Source organism: Pleuronectes platessa, chromosome 20, assembly GCF_947347685.1.
Source record: "Pleuronectes platessa chromosome 20, fPlePla1.1, whole genome shotgun sequence".
Taxonomy (NCBI): Eukaryota; Metazoa; Chordata; class Actinopteri; order Pleuronectiformes; family Pleuronectidae; genus Pleuronectes; species Pleuronectes platessa.
Window position 1 is genome coordinate 18,330,171 of NC_070645.1, and position 19,095 is coordinate 18,349,265.

The 19,095-nt window shown below is 42.7% G+C and overlaps 1 protein-coding gene across 1 annotated transcript in view; it reads left to right on the forward strand.

Moving 5' to 3' along the window:
- cnksr2a (connector enhancer of kinase suppressor of Ras 2a) overlaps positions 1–19,095 on the forward strand; it is a 38,550-nt gene that overhangs the window by 5,653 nt on the left and 13,802 nt on the right. Inside the window, exons 2-12 of the mRNA XM_053412935.1 lie at positions 6,353–6,516; positions 7,449–7,651; positions 13,023–13,110; positions 13,675–13,716; positions 15,212–15,331; positions 15,616–15,675; positions 15,967–16,035; positions 16,817–16,963; positions 17,771–17,883; positions 18,026–18,180; positions 18,729–18,818. Coding sequence (XP_053268910.1) covers positions 6,353–6,516; positions 7,449–7,651; positions 13,023–13,110; positions 13,675–13,716; positions 15,212–15,331; positions 15,616–15,675; positions 15,967–16,035; positions 16,817–16,963; positions 17,771–17,883; positions 18,026–18,180; positions 18,729–18,818 — 1,251 coding nt within the window. The remainder of the gene's footprint in view (positions 1–6,352; positions 6,517–7,448; positions 7,652–13,022; positions 13,111–13,674; positions 13,717–15,211; positions 15,332–15,615; positions 15,676–15,966; positions 16,036–16,816; positions 16,964–17,770; positions 17,884–18,025; positions 18,181–18,728; positions 18,819–19,095) is intronic.

The window sequence follows — 19,095 nt, forward strand, 5'->3', positions numbered from 1 at the left end:
GAGGACCCACTTCTGATGTTAATATAAAGTATTAAAATCTAAAAAGGCTCATTCTAGGGTAAAACAACAATTTATACAATTTATATGAAACACACTAGTAAAAACATTGCTAGGAGTATTAGCAATAGATCCCTTTCACCTAAATCTTACACACTGGAGCTTTAAAACTAATGAATAAATGGTTTGAATTGATATTTAAATCTAATTAAATGGGGATCTTAAAGTCACTGAGGGATAAGTGAACCCAGAAGTCATCAACAAACAAATGAAACTTCAAGCTAAAGTAGTCAGATAGCTGAAAGTTTTAGTAAAAATGGATGAAAATGCACAAATGCATCTTTAAACATCAGAAACTTTTAGGTAAAACTAATCTGTAAAAGGTTGAAACTTCGAGCTGAAAGTAAAAGATGTATTACTCCAAAGAAACAGTTGAAATTGATAAAAGTAATGGCAATTTTCAAATGAGCTAATTTAGCTAATCAGACCTGGCTAATGGAGAAGTGGATGATAAATGGCGTTGTCAGGACTGTGAGGGAGAATTTAACAAATAATTAAAACGAGAGCACTGCAGTAGAAGAACGCTTCCTCTACCACAGCAGCAGCCAACCACTGTGTGAATAAACTCCACGGCACCATTTCAGTGTCTGTCTCCGTCTGCGTGGGTGTGTGTGCACGTCGCTTACAATCGGACTCCTCAGTATTCAGGGCGTTCACGCTCCCCCCCCCCCCCCCCCCCCCCCCCCCCCCCCTCCCCGCCAGCGATAAGCGACGCAGATAATCAGTGAACTTTTGCCACGATGTGCATCCTCCCCTCTCCTCTGCCTCGGTCTGTCTCTCTCAGCGGTGATGACACTTTGACTGTGAGAGCCGACATTGTTTTAATCAGCTTCGCGTCTATTTGCCTTTAACCCCCATTAAAGCACAAGTGTGGCTGTTGGAGGAAAAAACAAATTTAAAAAATCCAATAGAGTCAAACATGAACACTACACAGATATTCTAAACATTAATCTGCTGGATTCTGGGAACAAGGGAAAACGTCTTTTGCAGTTTACTCGTTCAGTATTGGCTGTCGTAGACGTGTCCCTTGACTTTGGACACAGCTCCGATCTGTCTTGTATTCGTTGTTTCACTTGATCCCAAAAGCTGTTGGGTAGTTCTTTGCCCATGGGCACTGCAGTACAGGCCCATTCATTTCCCCTGAAAGTTAGAGACCTAGGCTCAACTGCATGTCCACATCATTTCATCCACACAATTACAAGCACAAGTTCTGCTTTCATAATCTGAATTTTGTATATATGAGGCAAATTATACATTATGCAGAATATCCTCCTTTTAGAGAGATATGTTTTTGCACTCTTCATAAATATTCATGAACATTTAAGCAACATTTTTAAACATATTGGCTGCTTTGATTCTGTCGGGTTGTTTAAAAGCCTAATTTGACTTTTGGGGGAATATGCTTATTTGCTTCCTTGATAAGTGTTGGATGAGAGGATTAAAGATTGTGCATCGGAGGAAAAGGAAAAAGCCGAGCAACACCTCAAAGGCTCACTGATTAATATTTTACATTTCTCAACACATAACAAGGTTCACATGATACGACTGGAAAAAGCCACAAATAGTTGTTTTCTTCTGCATATATTAATAAGGCAGCTTTAAGCCTTTAAGATGGCTGCACTCACTCCTGCCTCAGCTTGTTATTAACAATAAGAAACACACAGCATTTGGAAATTTATGATTTAATCAGCACAGTTTTTCTGGAGGTTATTGCCACATGGATATTGTGCACATTTCTCACCCAAATCAGATTTTAGACGAAGAGCATCCATCAACTTTTACAGGTCCCGCTCTGGGTCCCTCTTCCCTGGCAGCCCTTCTCCAAACCTTGACTGAACCTGAGATGACCTTTAACATAAAGGCAAAGACACAAATCACCATTGAGAGGCTGATTTATTTATTTTATTCTCATCAAGTCTTATCGTTATGCAAGACACGAAGCTGCGATTGGAGATTTCACATCAACTTGAAGAGTTTCGATAATGGAATCAATTTGTCGCGTCTCCTCGCAGAGTCAGATAATGTCGAACAGACGTTTCCTAATCTTGAAAACTGATTGCCGTGTTATTCATTCTAAGATCATGAAAAGCTTTGTTGATTTTATCTTTTAAAAGCTCAAATAAAGTGAAGGGATTTCAGGGATTTAAATGTTTCTTTTACAAACTCCTCTGCTTCAGATTGGGGGAGGAAGAATTTAGAGGGTGCATGAAGCTGACAAATGTTGTTTGCTTGTCGCCGATGAGAGATGCTGTGTGTGCTTGTGTCTGTGTGTGTCTGTGTGCGTTTGCGTGTGCATGAAATCGTTTGCATGCAATTTAGCAGCTGGCTTATGAGTTTTTTTCTTTTTCCCCATTTGGCTTTTTAGTTTTTTTTTTACCTCGTTTGCTTCCTCCAGTCGCTTCCCATCCTGCTTCTTTCCCCATCTTTGATAGTGTGGTTATGATAGATGAGTGTATTATAAAGCAGGGACTTGGAGCAGGGGAAATCAATGCTCCTTCCTCAGAGGTGTGTGTGTGTGTGTGTGTGTTTGAAGTGTGTGTTTGTCAGTTGTGCTGTTTGTTAAGAGGTTAGAAGCTGGATACATTCATTGTTTTGGGAGCCAGGGGCTGCAGCTGAGCCGCTCTGTCTTGATCTGCTTTCCTTTGACTCAGCAAACCCTGCTCCAGCCAGACGAACACAAACACACACACACACGCACACAAACACCGACGATGCACCCACACACTCGCAATTGTAGAGAGATTGTCCCACACACACTCACAACCCAATCAGAGACGTCCATTACCCCTTTTGCTCCTGTCTCCTGACTCCTGGTTCAGGAACAACTCTTTGTTTTGGTCCTTTGGCTCCAGCGGCAGTAAATACTGCTGATCTGAGGCCACTTTGTTTATAGAACTAAAGTAAAATGTCGTATATTTTCTTGTTTGCTGGCGTTTTGGTCACAGGTGGACAGCAGCCGTCACGGGTCAGCGTGCACAAGTGTTTCTCTTCCAGGATAAATTGCTGCCACTGTAGAAGTTCAATGCTGTAAAAATGAATTAAGTGCAAAGGATTCATTAAAGTGGTTCTGCACCAAGAACCACACATAGCTAACAACAGCATGAACTCTGAAACTGGTGTTTAAAAGTTTGGCAAAAGCCGTAAACTGGACAGAGTCTATGCAACGCTGACTGAGGCCACTTGGTACTGACAGAACACTGCCCCCCCACACATCATAGTTCATTTGAGCCAAACCAAAGCCTTATTACTTTAAGTAGAAAACAGACTTTTAAAATGAATCTGCCTCACAACTCTGACAATCACCTTTATACTCTTAATTTTGAATAAGTGAACCATATCTTTGTTGTGCAATAGTAGTAGTAGATTTGACGTTGGCTAATTATTAATAATCATGAGAAATGATTATTAAAGTAGAAATTATTTGTTAAAAATAATTAAAAATTATAAAGCTAGTAATTAAGAATAGTAAAATAATCAATTAGAAATGATACGGTTATCAATTAATAATGGTTAAATAATTAATGAAAACAATAAAATTATCAATTAAGAATAATACAAATCTGTAATTAATGCTTATCGTAGCGGGGCACCACCCTGGTTACAGGGACCAACGAGTCAAACAATAGTTATCAGTCTCAAGTGATAAAAGTTAAATTAATAATCTCAATAGTTAATATTAATGATTATATAATAAACAATGAAGGGTTTTAAGTTCGAGCACAGGCTATAGTAATCCAGCTGTATTCACATACACATGTACAAATAATCACAGAAATACAAATACTTTAATTACAAAAGTATTTATTAAAAAGGGGAAATAAAGTTAATGTTATTTCAATGATTCTTCATTTAACAAAACCAATATTTCAACGATGGCAACAGCAGCAGCAGCACTTATCACAATGGTCACACAGGTAATACTGGGTATCTACTGGTGTGTGTGTGCGTGGTCATGTGTGTCTGCCTGTCTGTGTCTCTATGTGTGTGTGTGGGTGTGTGTGTCTAAAGAGAAAGGGGAGTGGCTATGGCGTAATGACGAGATCACGTGGTGACGAAGTCTGGCCAGGATCAGGATGTTACGTTCACGTACTTTCAAGATGGAGGTTTATGAATGAAGCCACGTTGCGAAAAGCAAAATGGCTGCCGGTCACTGAACTTAACAAAGGGGATCTTTAGACAAAGGGATTTCTTATCTCCTGGTTCTGGCGCCGAATGGCGTCGAGATGTATCAAGGCTCCTTAAATCTAGAATTTTCTATGCCACATGAAATATGTAAGTGTAGGTCGGGACGTGTGTAAAAACAGGTTTAGGAGAAAAGAGAGAGAGAGAGAGAGATCAGGAAAGCTCTCAAAACATCGTCAGAGACAAACTTCCGGCGAAGCGGGCAGTCCAGTTACGTGAGATGTATCTTTTAACAGATGTAAATCTCCGCACAATATCTCTGACGGTAACACTTTAAAAAGGGAAGTGCCGGCTTGTTACGCGCGCTTCTCAGAACATAGTAAACAAAGGAACCGGATGTGACGTCTCCAGTTCGCAACGCGTTACACGGCTAAAAACAGATCAGCGATCTACAAACAAACACTCAAATAAACATGACACGCTAAGTATTTAAACTAGTCTCTGCCCAGACAATAAAGCCTCTTACTGTGACCTTCGCGGTGTTGCTTGCGCGTGTCGCGCGGATTTTCGGGAAGTCCAGTGAATCTCGTGTTGTGTTCCTCGGGGTACATGCGGTCAGCGAATCCTCGGAATTCGGTGAGTGAAGTCCTGGCCTCTTAAGCGGGGCTCGCTGGGTCTCGTGGTTGCAACGGAGGTCAGCGCTGGGCCGAATAGAGCGAACTTCTCTTGCTCTTGGAACGGAATTCGGCCTCGTCTCTTCTGCAGGGATGATCAGCTGTGGCGCAGTTGTGGGGATCGGGAAAAAGAAAGTCTGTGATCTCGGCCTGCGAGTGGACTTCCTGTGGCGATCTCTTTCAAGTTAAAATAACAAAAAGTCCTATCAAAATAAAACGTCGACTGAATTAAAGAAATAAAAGAAAATGGAATTAAAACAAACGTCTGTAGTTGCTCCCTAAAATTACCTCTGGATCAACTAACTGGAAAGGTCAGCTCTATCTTCAGGGAATCGGGAATGGGCAGCGATTATTGATGAGTAGCCCCTCTTATTAACCTGTGGAGGCCCAGCCTCCTTGAGGTGTGGTCATGGGATGATGCTGGCTTTAAGCCAATTGAGTGTCAGAGGTCAGATCAGAGTGGGAACGGCCAGGAGCAGAGCAGGGGTTTCTGGGAAAACCCCAGGGAGGAAGTTACCCCCCAGAGGAGATGCTATCTCCATGCTTGATCTTAGCTGGAAACTTTAGAGTTGGTTTCATCTTTGCTCACAGGCCTTACTTTTACGACTCATTGTGTGGATCCCACCACATGGCCAGTTCAGCAGGGACTCTTGCCCAACATCTTCATCAGTCCTTTTGGGTCATAAAGTCACACATTTGCTCCTAAGAGGACAGTGACTGAGGAAGAAGTAAACAAATACCTTAAAATACCCATCGGTGTCTCTTAAAGCAAACTGGATATCGTAATTCTGCCTTATTCGCCTCTGGTTTTGCAGCCATGTTGAGTTGAAATCTGCAAATGGCTCATAAAAGGTGACACGGCAGCTGTTGTATTATCTGAGAAGCGGTGGAACACGCAGCAGAAAGATGTCGTACATTCTCTCGTGCAGTCTAAAAGGAATCTGCCGTCCCCTCACAGACAGACTGAGGAAGAGGATAACTGCTGGTGCCGAGTATTGAAGAGGAAGCTGATTAGCGCCTGTGGAGTGAAGCCGGAAACCTATAATTTCAAGAGGGGATCCGTCTGATTATCGATCGGGGGAACGACACAGTTGAAGAGTGTCTGAAATGTGGACGGGTCACAAAGAGTGATGGGGGTTTGTGGGGATGAGTGTCACTTCCAGTCCTGGGTGCCAATCATTTCCTGCTTCCTTGTGTGTTCTCTCATAATTGCCATAAAAATAGATTTGATTATAGGTGATTTAAAAGCACCTTCAACCCTCAGTGTGATGGCACTATAACAGGCTTTCAGAAGAAGTGTGATTTGAAATGTAGTAGATAATAAACGGGTGGATGAAATAATATGAAGCTCGACTAACACTCTTTTCAACTCTTTATTTTTTATTTTTTATCGTTTTAAATCTGTCTTTATGTCTCCCACGTTTTTGAAAACGGTCAGGTGTTGAGGATCCTCTAGTGTGCAGCAGCCCTAACTTGGACAATGTGTGTGTTTGCTCCAGGTCTGGACGACTGCCTGCAGCAGTACGTGTGTGTGTTTGAGCGCGGAGGGGTGTGTGGGGAGCGGCTGCTGAGGATCAGCCACGCCGAGCTGGAGGAACTGGGAGTTTCTCGGATCGGACACCAGGAGCTCATCCTGGAGGCCGTGGACCTGCTCTGCGCTCTGGTGAGTTTGCCTGTTGTGTAGTTTGGCTGCAGAGCGGCACAGGAACCTTATTGTGTGACGTTCTGCTCGATGCTGCAGGAAGTAAATCTGCAGCATCCTGCGTTTTATCTGTTAATCTCACAATTGTCACTTCCACAAAGAGTTACAGTGCAACAGAGAAGCTTCTTCTAACTTAATGAGTCAAAATACCACAATCCTAAATGAAAGGGAAGACCTGGATCTGTGGAAGAGACGAATATCATGTCTTATTCAAAGGTTTCCTCAAGCACTTCCCAATACTTTAAATAAAATAAAAATGGTTAAACAAGTACACAAGTCAATTTTTATTAAATCCAGAAAGTGACAAGTTAATCACGATGACTCCTTGAAGGGTTCATCTTTAATTGCATTGTGTACATACTGTGTGATATTCAATGCTGTGTTTTGTTGAGTCAATAACAATGACTATAAAAACTGAAGTTATTATAGCAGAGTACCAATTTCAATTGTATGTATTATAAAAAAATGTACTGAAAACAATATGAGGACCATTTTCATGCTGTGGCTGTTGGTTTCTAGACACCAGATCTATAACAATGCATCATATTTATAAAAGTTAACTGTCGCTTTTAGGTGAAAATACAAATAATAAAATTTAATGAATAATATAAAATACTAAGCTGCATAGAGTCTAATAAATGTGGGAAGGTAAAAAATACATTTCCCCTCTGAAATTGAAAGTAACACTCCTCCTCTGCCACTGCCTCGTTGCAGTCAGCATGATGACTCTCTCTCTCTCTTCTAAATATAAAATATCAAGTTCTAATATGCAGCCGACTTCTTAAGAAAACTGGTAAACATGTTGACAAATAAGAATCTACATTTTTATTCCTGGTGGTTCCCTGTCTGGGGTTCTAGTTCATCTGTTTCTATCTGTGTCTGTGCTGGTTCAGAACTCAGGTCTGGAGACGGAGAGCGTCAGGACTCTGGCTCACAAGCTCGGCGCCTCGGCCAAGAACCTGCAGAACTTCATCTCCGGTCGCCGCAGAAGCAGCCAATCAGAGAGCAGGTCCTCGCGGCGGCTGCCCAACGATCTGCTGACCTCTGTGGTCGACCTCATCACCGCCGCCAAGAGCCTGCTCGCCTGGCTGGACAGGTAAAAAACAAAACTCTGCTGCTCTGTGGTTTCATTGCACATGCGTTGTTATGATGTGTTGAGTTCTAATGCAGACTGGATTTTAAACATGAGCAATCAACCAGTCCAACAGCCAACCAGTCAACCAACCAGTCAATCAATCAACCAGTCAAACAACCAGTCAATCAATCAACCAGTCAAACAACCAGTCAATCAATCAACCAGTCAAACAACCAGTCAATCAATCAACCAGTCAAACAACCTGCCAATCAACCAACCAGTCAATCGACCAGTCAACCAACCAGCCAGTCAAACAACCTGCCAATCAACCAACCAGTCAATCGACTAGTCAACCAACCAGCCAGTCAAACAACCAGCCAACCAGTCAACCAACCAGTCAATCTACCAGTCAAACAACCAGTCAAACAACCAACAGTCAAACAACCTGCCAATCAACCAACCAGTCAATCAATCAACAGTCAAACTACCTGCCAATCAACCAACCAGTCAATTGACTAGTCAACCAACCAACCAGTCAACCAACCAGTCAATCAACCAGTCAAACAACCAGTCAAACAACCAACCAGTCAATCAATCAGTCAATCACCCAACCAGTCAACCAACCAGTCAATCAACCAGCCAATCAACCAACTAGTCAAACAACCAACCAGTCAACCAACCAGTCAAACAACCAGTCAATCAACCAACCGGTCAACAAACCAGTCAACCAACCAGTCAATCCACCAACCAGTCAATCAATCAGTCAGTCAATCAAACAGTTAATCAACCAACCAGTCAACCAATCAGCCAATCAACCAACCAGTCAATCAATTAATCAACCAGTCAGGTATTTGTTGTTTAGTTGCTTTGTCACTGAGGGACATCAGATGATTGTTTATCAGTTGAATAAAGAACAACAGACCTTCAGACAGTGAGTGAAGCTCCATGAATACAAATCAGCAAAGTGTTGTTTGTCCACGAACACAAACTTTTCCTTAAGCAAACAAACAAGAAGAAAGAAAACTCCTTCAGGAAAACATGATCCACCCACAGCCTGCAACGTCCAGAGAGAAATACATCTGAATCCAAAGAGTCCAGAGAAGTGACTCTGTTCAAAACTTTTTTATAAATAAACATAAACATTTTAAACTAACCTTATACTGTAGATACAACCATGTTTGATGGATGGATTGATAGATAAGTAAACTACAATCTGAGATACACTATACAAGGATGTAAATGGACTGTTATACACAGTTAGTATGTTAGTATTTTCAGTTTTTTTTCATTTCTCTACATTTTACAGTTTAAATGAGTTAATTAACTACAATTTTTTTGATATAAATATTGTTCTCATCTCTGTCTTTGATCTGTCTTTGATCCAGCACTGGTGAATGTATGTTTTTTCTACCATATGCTTCTGTGTACACCGACTCTCCTGCAGCTGCTGCTTGTTGACATCTTTTAAGAAATATGTTATCTTTTTCAAAGGGATCATGTCCGACCCTTTTCTCACCATGTTTTTCCGTCTCTCCTCCTTCACTCTCGTCTTCTCTGTCACTTCATTTATTCATGACACGGTGAGATCTCCTGCACACGACACACAGCAGATACTGAACCAAAGGTCTTTGACATCAGTTCTTGAAATGCCAGGCACCCACATCTGTCCTCAGGCCATTTACACACACACACACACACACACACACACGTGAAAAAAGATGCAGTCATGTCCACAATCCCACCCACGCACACTCGCACAAACACGCCCTCACGCTTCCACACGCACCGACACACACTTAATGCAAGTGCACACGGGGTCGCCCACGCAAGAGCGATGCCACTGTGAATGGCCAAGCGACATAGAGCGAGTGATGGACTCAACAGATCTGCAGCTCTGTGGAGAGGTCTCACGAGCAGATCTAACAAGCGTACGATGGTAGAGCAGCTTTCATTCCAGAGGTTCATCATCTCCTAGAATCGATTTCCACTGCTGAAGAATAGCAAAGGAGCGAAGGGGAAACAAGTGGTGGGCGATGTGCTGAATTCATTAGTTGACACTAACGACGTGGAAAAGGTTATGATTTCCATGCATGTTAGGCCCCCCCCCCCCCCCCCCCCCAATGGGTTTACAACTCAGGCAAATTAGCACAGACCGAGCTACAAATGAACTTTTATCTCCCTCGGATACTTCGCAGATTTTATCTCTTTTCACCCGCTCCCCCCCGACACCCCGATGTCTCTTTAAATGTACATTATGTACTTTCCTCTTCCTTTGTGGTGACGAACACAATTTTCGTCTCCGTGCAGGCATCAGACCGCCGAGCAGGGCTGGAGGAGAACCCGTCCGCTCTGTAGCTGTCAGGGAGGAAAGTGGGTTCATCTCTGTAACGACGACTGAAATTGGAAGTCGTGTTTCTGCGTCTTTGAACTCCTCATTTTCTTCTTTATGGGCACATTTGAAAGCGTCTGCCTATGAATTAATAACAGGACCGGGCAGACTGGAGTTTTACGTGTGGTGTGTTCTGCTGATTGCCTCAAAATGCAGTTGTAGTTCTATATTTAACCAGTAGAGTAGATGAGGAGACTATCAATTTCCATCCAATGTGGAGGACAGGGCTGAGTGGTATTGACTCAATCGATAATACCCACTGACGAGTAACTCAGAATTAACGTGTTGATATTCTGGGACGCACACACGCAAGTGTCAAGTGTGTGAGTCACCGATTGTCGGGCCCTGCCAAGCTTTTGTCTTGTGTAAGTCATGAACTCACTTTGTTAGAATTTCAAGTATCAGATGATGTGGAGGAGGAGGAGAGCAGTGACTCATTTTCTATTTTGGGGAATCTTCAGGTGTATTATGGCTTTTATATGCACTTGATATTCACCACTGGAAAAATGGAAAGATGTGTTCAGATCTGTATCGAGCAGAATTCTTTATTATGTCCTTGTTTACTCCTCAAAGGGACGAGAGGAACTTCTTGTTTGACCTTTTAGTTTTAGGTTTTTTCCTTTTAATTGGATTTTTTTTCCGGTAGGTGTCATGTGACCCCAGACTCCAAAAAGATGCTCAATTGTATTATTACCACCAAAGGATACGTTTTTAAATAAGCTGTTCCTATTCACGTCAAGTTATATAGAGTTAAACATATCTATACTATACTAATAATCATGATAAAATATCAAATCTAAAATACAAACTACTATTAATATTCCTTTTCTATAAACGCTTTGGAGCAACAGTTCCAATGATACTATGAGATATGTAATGCTGCCGTGTTGCCAGATGATTGGACGTGAGAAGTGTCGTCTCTCTGAGATCTGCTGTACTGAGGATTTATGGACGTCTGCTCACATTAGTCCCACCGAATAAAAACAAATCTTAAATCATGTCCGAGTTTTCAGATCTGACCTAATTGTTGCTCTAAATTTGACAGAAGTGGCGTCAAACGGGTGCAAAAGGTTTTTTCGTGACCTTAATGACCTTAGGTGCGTTTTGCCTGACGTGTCAGACGCAGGTATTTCTCTCGCTGTATCGGCGGAGTTGTGTTTTCCGAGTGTTGTCTCGGGGTTGGAGGCTGATCGTGAGCAAACAGTCTGTGTAGCCTTAGGTCCTGAGTATATATAGCACTCAGCCTCGATGCCGATGACCCAAATCACACACACACACATCACAGATAAATCATACACGAGAGGCTGTGGCCGAATTTGTATCTGGGTCTTTAGAACAATGACAAGTGGAAAGTAATGGTGCGTGTGTCTGTGTGTCATTTTACCACCATATTAGTTTTGTAGCCTGAATATGAGTTGTGTTATCGTAATGACTTTGTGTATCAGAAACCTTTTACATGCATTGGTCCCTTTGTGGGTGCATGAAATCATTAGCAGCACATTTCCTTATCGCTCGCACCCGGTTCACACCTGAATAGTCTATTATGTTACAATACACCAGGGGCCCCATTAGGAAACCTTGTGATTGCACAGAGACCCTCATATCAAAACCTTCTTCTCTCAGGAAAATGTGATTTTATAAAAATAAAACTTGACAGCAGAATGTGCTCTCTACATCGAAAACACGATAAACACGGATGAGGCCAGTGGCAAAGCACTGTTAAGCATAATAAATCCAAAGTGGCCACATAACGTTCCACCCTTCAGTTCGTTTTAGTCAAAACAACATCCAGGTCTAAACTGTGCGGCTCTCTGTTTGTTTGTTTCCAAGCCCTGGGTTGAGATAATAAGTAGTCAGTGGGAGCTGTGTAAATTGGAGCGCTGGGAACAGGGTGGCCCATTTACCTGGTTCTCTAATGCTGCTTCATTCATCCACCGGAGCTGTGTCCTCTTCTCTGCTGTGAGTTTCAAGAGGCACGACGTGGAGAGGGTGTTTTCTCCAGTGTTCCCCCGAGTCTGCCTGCAGTGCTCAAACTGATATCACTTTACATTTCTTCTTTTGTGAGAATTAATGTTCATTCTGGACATTTAGAGCCTTTGTCAACAGACCAGGGACCAGCAGAGACTGAGGCAGCTGTATTTGACATCTTTCTGACCTTGTAAACATGGAGCATATTCACATTGGACAGAACATTAATCATTTTAATTAACTGTAGTGGTTAATTAGGTGGAATGCCATCTGAGGCTGGTGCACACGTGCAGCTCTTCCAGGTTTAGGGATGTTTATTGTGAAGACACGCTTTTTATTGTAGGGTGAAAGTTGTGTTTACAACTAGTGATTATTTTCATTATTGATTAATCTGCAGATTAGTTTCTTAACAGTATAATAAAATGGAGGAAAATCCGGAGGAGCATCAATTTCTCCTGTTTCTCAAAATCAAAGGATTCAAACTTCTTATTATATCTGACAAACTGTCAAATACCAAATATTACGTTTATAAAGATTTAAAACAGAAAAGCAGAGAATATACATTTTTTACTTCAGGTCTAAAACGCAATGCGGAAGTTACCTTAAAAAGTTATACCTAAATCTGCTCCTTCTAATCAGTGTTCTGGTCCTTCTGAAAATAATTTCATAATTAATTAGAAATCAGCGGCAGGTCTTGGGGGCCGTGTCTAGTTTGATTGACATCTCAGGGTGATTGGCAGCCAGCTGATTGGACGAGGCAACCTCTCAATGCTGGTTCCTGATTTCACAAAGAAAAAACTAAGCAGCAAAACGTTAGATTGAAGAAACTGAGTCGTACACAACTTCCATGAAATCCACCACTGACTTCCACTTCTTGTGTTTGTGTGAATAGACACTGTTGTCATGTGTTTGTGTGTCTGCCCCCCCCTCCTTCCCCCCTCTCTCTAACAATGCTGCTGTCCATCTCTCGCTGTGCATTATCTAATGCAGCAGAATCATCATGAGACACACCGGTGTGTTATCTCTTCCTCCCAGGTCTCCGTTTGCTGCAGTGGCAGACTACTCAGTAACCCGAAATAATGTCATTCAGCTCTGCCTGGAGCTCACCACCATTGTACAGCAGGTGTGTGCAATTGTTTGTGTGTCTGTGCGTAGTGTGTGTGTGTGTGTGTGTGTGTGTGTGTGTGTGTGTGTGTGTGTTTTGAAGACTGATAGCTCTTATTCTCCTCTACTTCAAGTCTGAGGCAGAGGGTTGTCATATCCCCCAAAGAACAGTGTGTGTGTGTGTGTGTGTGTGTGTGTGTGTGTGTGTGTGTCTGTCTGTGTGTGATGCAGCAACCTCAGACTCTATTGCTGCTTGAATGAGCCTTTGCTATTTACGTCTTTACCTTCTCTCTTTTGCATGGCTGTTGTGTTGTGTGTGTATGTGTGTTTGTGTATGTGTGTGTTTGTGTGTGAGAGAGAATAAAAAGATAAATCTGTTTGTTTGTGTGTGGGTGTGTTTTTATCTGCGAGGGTACAGACCAGAGTGTGTGCAGGTGTGCGGTTCAGCAGTGTGCGGCCCAGACAGTGCACAGAAGTGGCAGCAGGATGGGGTGGTGTGTGTTTTTGTGTTTGTGTGTCAGTGTGTGCGTGTGCAAGACAGGATGTTCTGCTCGCGCTACATTAAATTCTGCTTGTCCCTCAGGACTGTACCGTGTTTGAGACGGAGAACAAAATCCTTCATGTGGTGAGTCCTGCGTCCTCGGCCAGATGTCGCTTATCTGCTCTGTTGATGGGAATCATCCAGTTTAAAATTTAAAATGTTTAATACAATTTCATTCTTATGTCGACAAACAGAAGCTAAAGCTCTAGTTCTTGTCTTTCAATGAATATGATCGGTGATTGCAGTAGCATTAAAATAATTATTTCAACTTTTCTACTGCCGGGAGGTGATTAGCGTAGCTTAGCATAGAGACTGTAAGTAGAGGGAAACAGCTAGCCTGGTCATGATGGAACAAACAGTGGTTTACTTCAGAACCGTTTTGAGGTTCTCACACTTTGCTTCAAATGTTGGAAACTCTCTTGCACTGACATCTTTAAAATTAGCCTGTTAAAATTAGTGCTGCTATCGGCTTTTATTTACACGTTATTACAAAACCAGTGATCTTATAAGTGACATGTTCTCACACATAAAACAAGGAGACATGAATTTGAACTGGAATTACTCCTGATTGTGCAGAAACCTTTAGTTTTCTTTGTGCAGGATTTGAATTATTTTGTATTATTCGTTTCAATCCCAATACAATAAAATGTCTCTTAAACTTAAATCCCATTTAAAGACTCCCCAGCGCCTCCTCCTCCCAGAGGAGAACCAGGTCCCGTCCTCTCTGGGTCGGCGCTTCCTGAAGAGACGCGTTCCTTTAATTGACCTTCCCGCAGCAGACACAGGTGTCTCTAATAACATCACTAATTGCTGCGGTGCGGCGCAGTAATGGCTGAACCGGCGCCGTCGCCTCTGAGGTGAGTTTCACCTGAGCCTCATTACCACGAGTCGACGTGCCTGCGGTGAAACAGACGAGGAATCCGACTCAAGAAAAAACAACAAGATGGAGATTATGTTTATATAATGAGGAGAAAAACTAAATCGGTTCTGCACCTGCTGCAAAAATCCAAAACATGATGAGTATCACACATGAGTGTGAGAATAAACTCACACCTTCTGTGTGTCACTCCAAAATAAAAAAAAATGAACAAGACATCATTATGTCTCATTCTGACAACTTTCTAATATCAACAGACTGAGGTGTATTTTGTCTGTAAAAATATTGCACTTTATTATATACTTCAAATATTCACCTTCATTAAGTTAGTGTGGAGGCAGAAATACTGAAAGCAATGGGCAGGAAAGAACTAAGGTTACTTTAACTTACTATTACTTAGTCTTTATGTTATTTGAACTAACCCTTTAAATAATGCTACGACAATCATCAGTAGTCAACCAGAGCTGTTGCAGCTGTTGTATCGACATATGGAGGAAATCAAAATATATAAAACATTCAAATATTAAAGAGAGAAGACCAGTGAATATTTAAAAAAGTCATATTTTGAGTTACAAGTTTTTCATATCGTGTTTTCTTAATAAAGCAGCATCAGTGAACCTGTTTTTATCTTCTTCTTCTTCTTCTTCTTCTTCTTCTTCTTCTTCTTCTTCTTCTTCTTTTTCTCCTCCTCCTCCTCTGCAGTGTAAGACCCTGTCCGAGGTGTGTGAGCACATCGTGTGTGTGTCTTCTGACCCTCTGGTTTCCCAGTCGGCTCATCTGGAGCTGGTTCACCTCACCAACATCAAATCCTCTGATGGCCTGGTAATGACCCTGTTTGACTCTGAACTGGTTTGTTCTGAACGTGGAAACTGTAGAGGAGCTTGAATCTGAACCTCTTCTTATGGTCGTCAACTTTGCAATTATTTAACTTGAAAGACTCCCAGTATAAAGATCATGTCTTGCTTCTTCTTCAATGGTTAAATCGCAACCAACTGGTTAACTCCTGCTTACCGAATTTCTCAAAATGAAGTTAAACTTTGTGGACTTGTTCCTTGTTGACCTGAATTTAACGAAACCTTCTTCTTCTCTGTTCTTCTGTCCATCAGGGAATGTACATCAAGTCGACCTACGACGGCCTGCACGTGATCACAGGAACCACTGAAGGGGTGAGGGGATCAAAACCCTTCACATCATAAATTACAGACAAACGCTGAATCTGTGACATAAATAAATACCCAGTGAAGTAGATTCACCTCCAGACGGAGATCGTACGATACACAAAACAGAGTCTCCTCTGTTGTGTTACTACCTATCTAAGTGCGATCTGTTGTGAAACTTGCCCTCTATTGTGTTCATAGATCAATACGTTTAGATCATTTCATGGTTTTCTGTTCTCTCTCTCTCTCTCTCTCTCTCTCTCTCTCTCTCTCTCTCTCTCTCTCTCTCTGGTTCTGTAGTCTCCAGCCGACCGCTGTAAGAAGATCCATGCAGGAGATGAAGTCATTCAAGTCAATCACCAGACTGTGGTGGGTTTCTTACAGTGTGTGTGTGTGTTTAAATATGTATTTTCATATTAATTAAGTTTTAGCTGCTGATTAAGTAGTATTGACTCTTTTGCTGCTGTTGGAGATTTTAAGCATCGACATCACAGCAGGAGAAACAAACCAACGTATCTTTTCTGTTGAGAGAGTTAACATCGTCAGAAAAGATAAATCCCTGCTGATGCATCTCCATTGAAATTCGGCGTGTTGACGTTTATTGGTTGAGCCACGGCTCTGTTCTCATCTGTGTTGCAGATTGTGCCCTTAGTTCACAAGGTGAAGACGCATCGTGCATTTCTGTTAACGTAATCAGATCCTCTGACCCTTCCTGCAGCTCCGGCTGCATCACGATCACATCTCAGATCAGTAGAGCAAATGCAATTTAAAGAGCTGCTCCTTGGTTTTAATGAGAACGTTATTGCCTCCAACAACAAACAACCTGTTCCTGTTCTCGTCTGCAGGATGTTTTTGGTCACAAATCTCCCACAAACAGAATTGTGGTACAGTTCTGTTGAAATGAGGAGGAATAAATGATAAGAAGCGATTGTTTTTGAATTGAGGGCAGGTTACATCACATGAAAGCTCTATAGATAGAATCTCCACCTCCACACCCATTTGCCTGGCACAGAAGGCTCAACAAGCCCGATCTGATCACGACGTGGACAGAACTCAAGAACACAAACACTGTGTATAACTCGGGGTTGTGATTTTTTTATTCTTCATTATCCAGATCAAGATATTTCCCACTGTCCCCTCCCATCCACAGGTGGGCTGGCAGCTGCGTAACCTGGTCGGCTCGCTGAGGTCCGATAAGGGCGTCGTGTCCCTGACCCTGAAGAAGCGTCCGCAGAGCACGCTCAGCTCCGCCCCCGCGCTGCTGAAGAACATGCGCTGGAAACCCCTGGCTCTTCAGGTGGGGCCAGCTCTACCTTTTATAGACTTTATTAAAGCGCCACGCCGGCCCACATGAGTCCCGGCGGTGCTCGGGCTCCCCGCACGGCGGCAGCCAAAGTGTGTAATTGGGTCAGGGTTCTGTGGCTCAGCGTGGTTTTTCGGTTTGCCAGCTGAAACGCACCGGGCTGAATGGGAAGGGAGCGGCGATGACAAGCCTCCACCCACATTCCCCCATGCTCCCGTGAATTATGAGTCATATCATCATTAACTCAGATTATCTGCACAATCACAAACTCGAGGGAAAACCTCTGATGCCACATCCACCTCCACCATCGATGTTATATCTTTGTTTGTGAGCTGGATTATGCAAAACCTACTCTACACATTTTCACAAAACTTAGAGGAAGGATGGGACATGGAATGAGAAAGAGCCCAGTAAAGTTCACTCTCTTTTACTTTGTTAAAAAATACGTGTTTTTGACATTTTCACCAATGTCCCAGGGAGTGATTCATGTGTTATGATGAATAAATCAGGCATATTTAGGGCATTGATATCTATGAATATGTGCAATCTGGTGGAGCTTGGTTGAATTGTAAAGGACTGTTGGGCCTTTGTGGAACTGAAATATTCTACAGAGTGCCATTTGTAATTTGGGACATTATTTAAATTGAAAGAAGCTCATTTTAAATTTCAGTTTGCTTCAGGAGTTTTGTTTACATCTTCACTTAAATGTGTCTTTTGTCTAAACTTGAATCTGCTTCTTCTGACAACACAACATCACTAGTTGTGTTGTTGTGTTGTTTCACTTGTGGTTCTTGTCTCCAGCCAACCAGAAGTCCAGGCAGCGGCTCCGGCACACCCTCGGGCACACCCACCAAGACCTCGGCCCTCCACGACCTCTACATCCCCCCCCCGCCCGCTGAGCCCTACACACCCAGGTACCGTGTCTGCGTGTCGAGGATAAAACATCATCTTATAACACGTAGAACATAGAACATAGACAGAGGAGAGCAGCTGTGAATTTGATGAACATATTTTTCTCTCTTTTTCCTGGTAATTGTGCCTCTGCTGTTGCCATAGAGACGAGACGGGAGCCCTGTCTGGAGACGAGGCTTCTCGTAACCATGGCGTCGTCAGCCTCGCCAAACGCTCCGAGTCACCGAACTCCTTCCTGGACCAGGAGTCCCGCCGGCAGGAAGAGGAGGAGCCTGTGTACTGCACCACGCCCACATATGGTAAAGTCACGGGAAAACTGCCTTCACTCTGTTGTTAATAAAGTTTTAGAAGATGACAAATTAAAGGATTTTACAAGAATCATAAAAACCTTGAAGCCCCAGAAGAGAAAATTATTATTATTATATTTTGTGTTACATGTTTTAAAGTCTGACCGTCCAGCTACGACCTGACTGCTCACATTGAACCATTGGCCCCAGACGTGTTAGAAGCTCTGATCTGATTGGTCCCTGAGAGCCCTGAACACTGCACGATAAAGCTGAGACTCTCAAACTAGTCTCAGGGGTTGAGTCAAATCGTACACAGTGTGCGAGTCCGGCTTAAAGAGTGTTTGATAGAAGGAAGAATAAAAAAGTTATGATGGCGCAGAGAGCAGTTATTGCACATTGATAAATGAAAACCTGTTGCATCTTGTAATTAAATGGATGTTGGAGACGACAATGTGTCCCAGCAGATTCCTGTCTTGGACATTTAAATGTATGTTTTGTGTGTGTGTGTTTGTGTGTGTGTGTGTGTGTGTGTGTGTGTGTGTGTGTGTGTGTGTCTGTAGGCAGGCTGAGGCCCATCTCCATGCCTGTGGAGTGTAACTGGGTGGGCGACTACGAAGACCCAGCCAAGCTTAACAGAGAAAGTCGCAGAGGTGAGTTGTGTGGCGTGTGTGTGTGTATGTGTATGTGTGTGTGTGTGTGTGTGTGTGTGTGTGTGTGTGTGTGTGTGTGTGTGTGTGTGTGTGTGTGTGTGTGTGTGTGTGTGTGTGTGTGTGTGTGTGTGTGTGTGTGTGTGTGTGTGTGTTGTGTGTGTGCACCTGCTGAAGAGCCTGTTAAGAGTCTATTAAATGTTCCCATCGCTATGTTTTATGAATAGGTCTGTGTGAGTGTGTGTGTTGTGTGTGTGTGTGAGTGTGTGTGTGTGTGGAG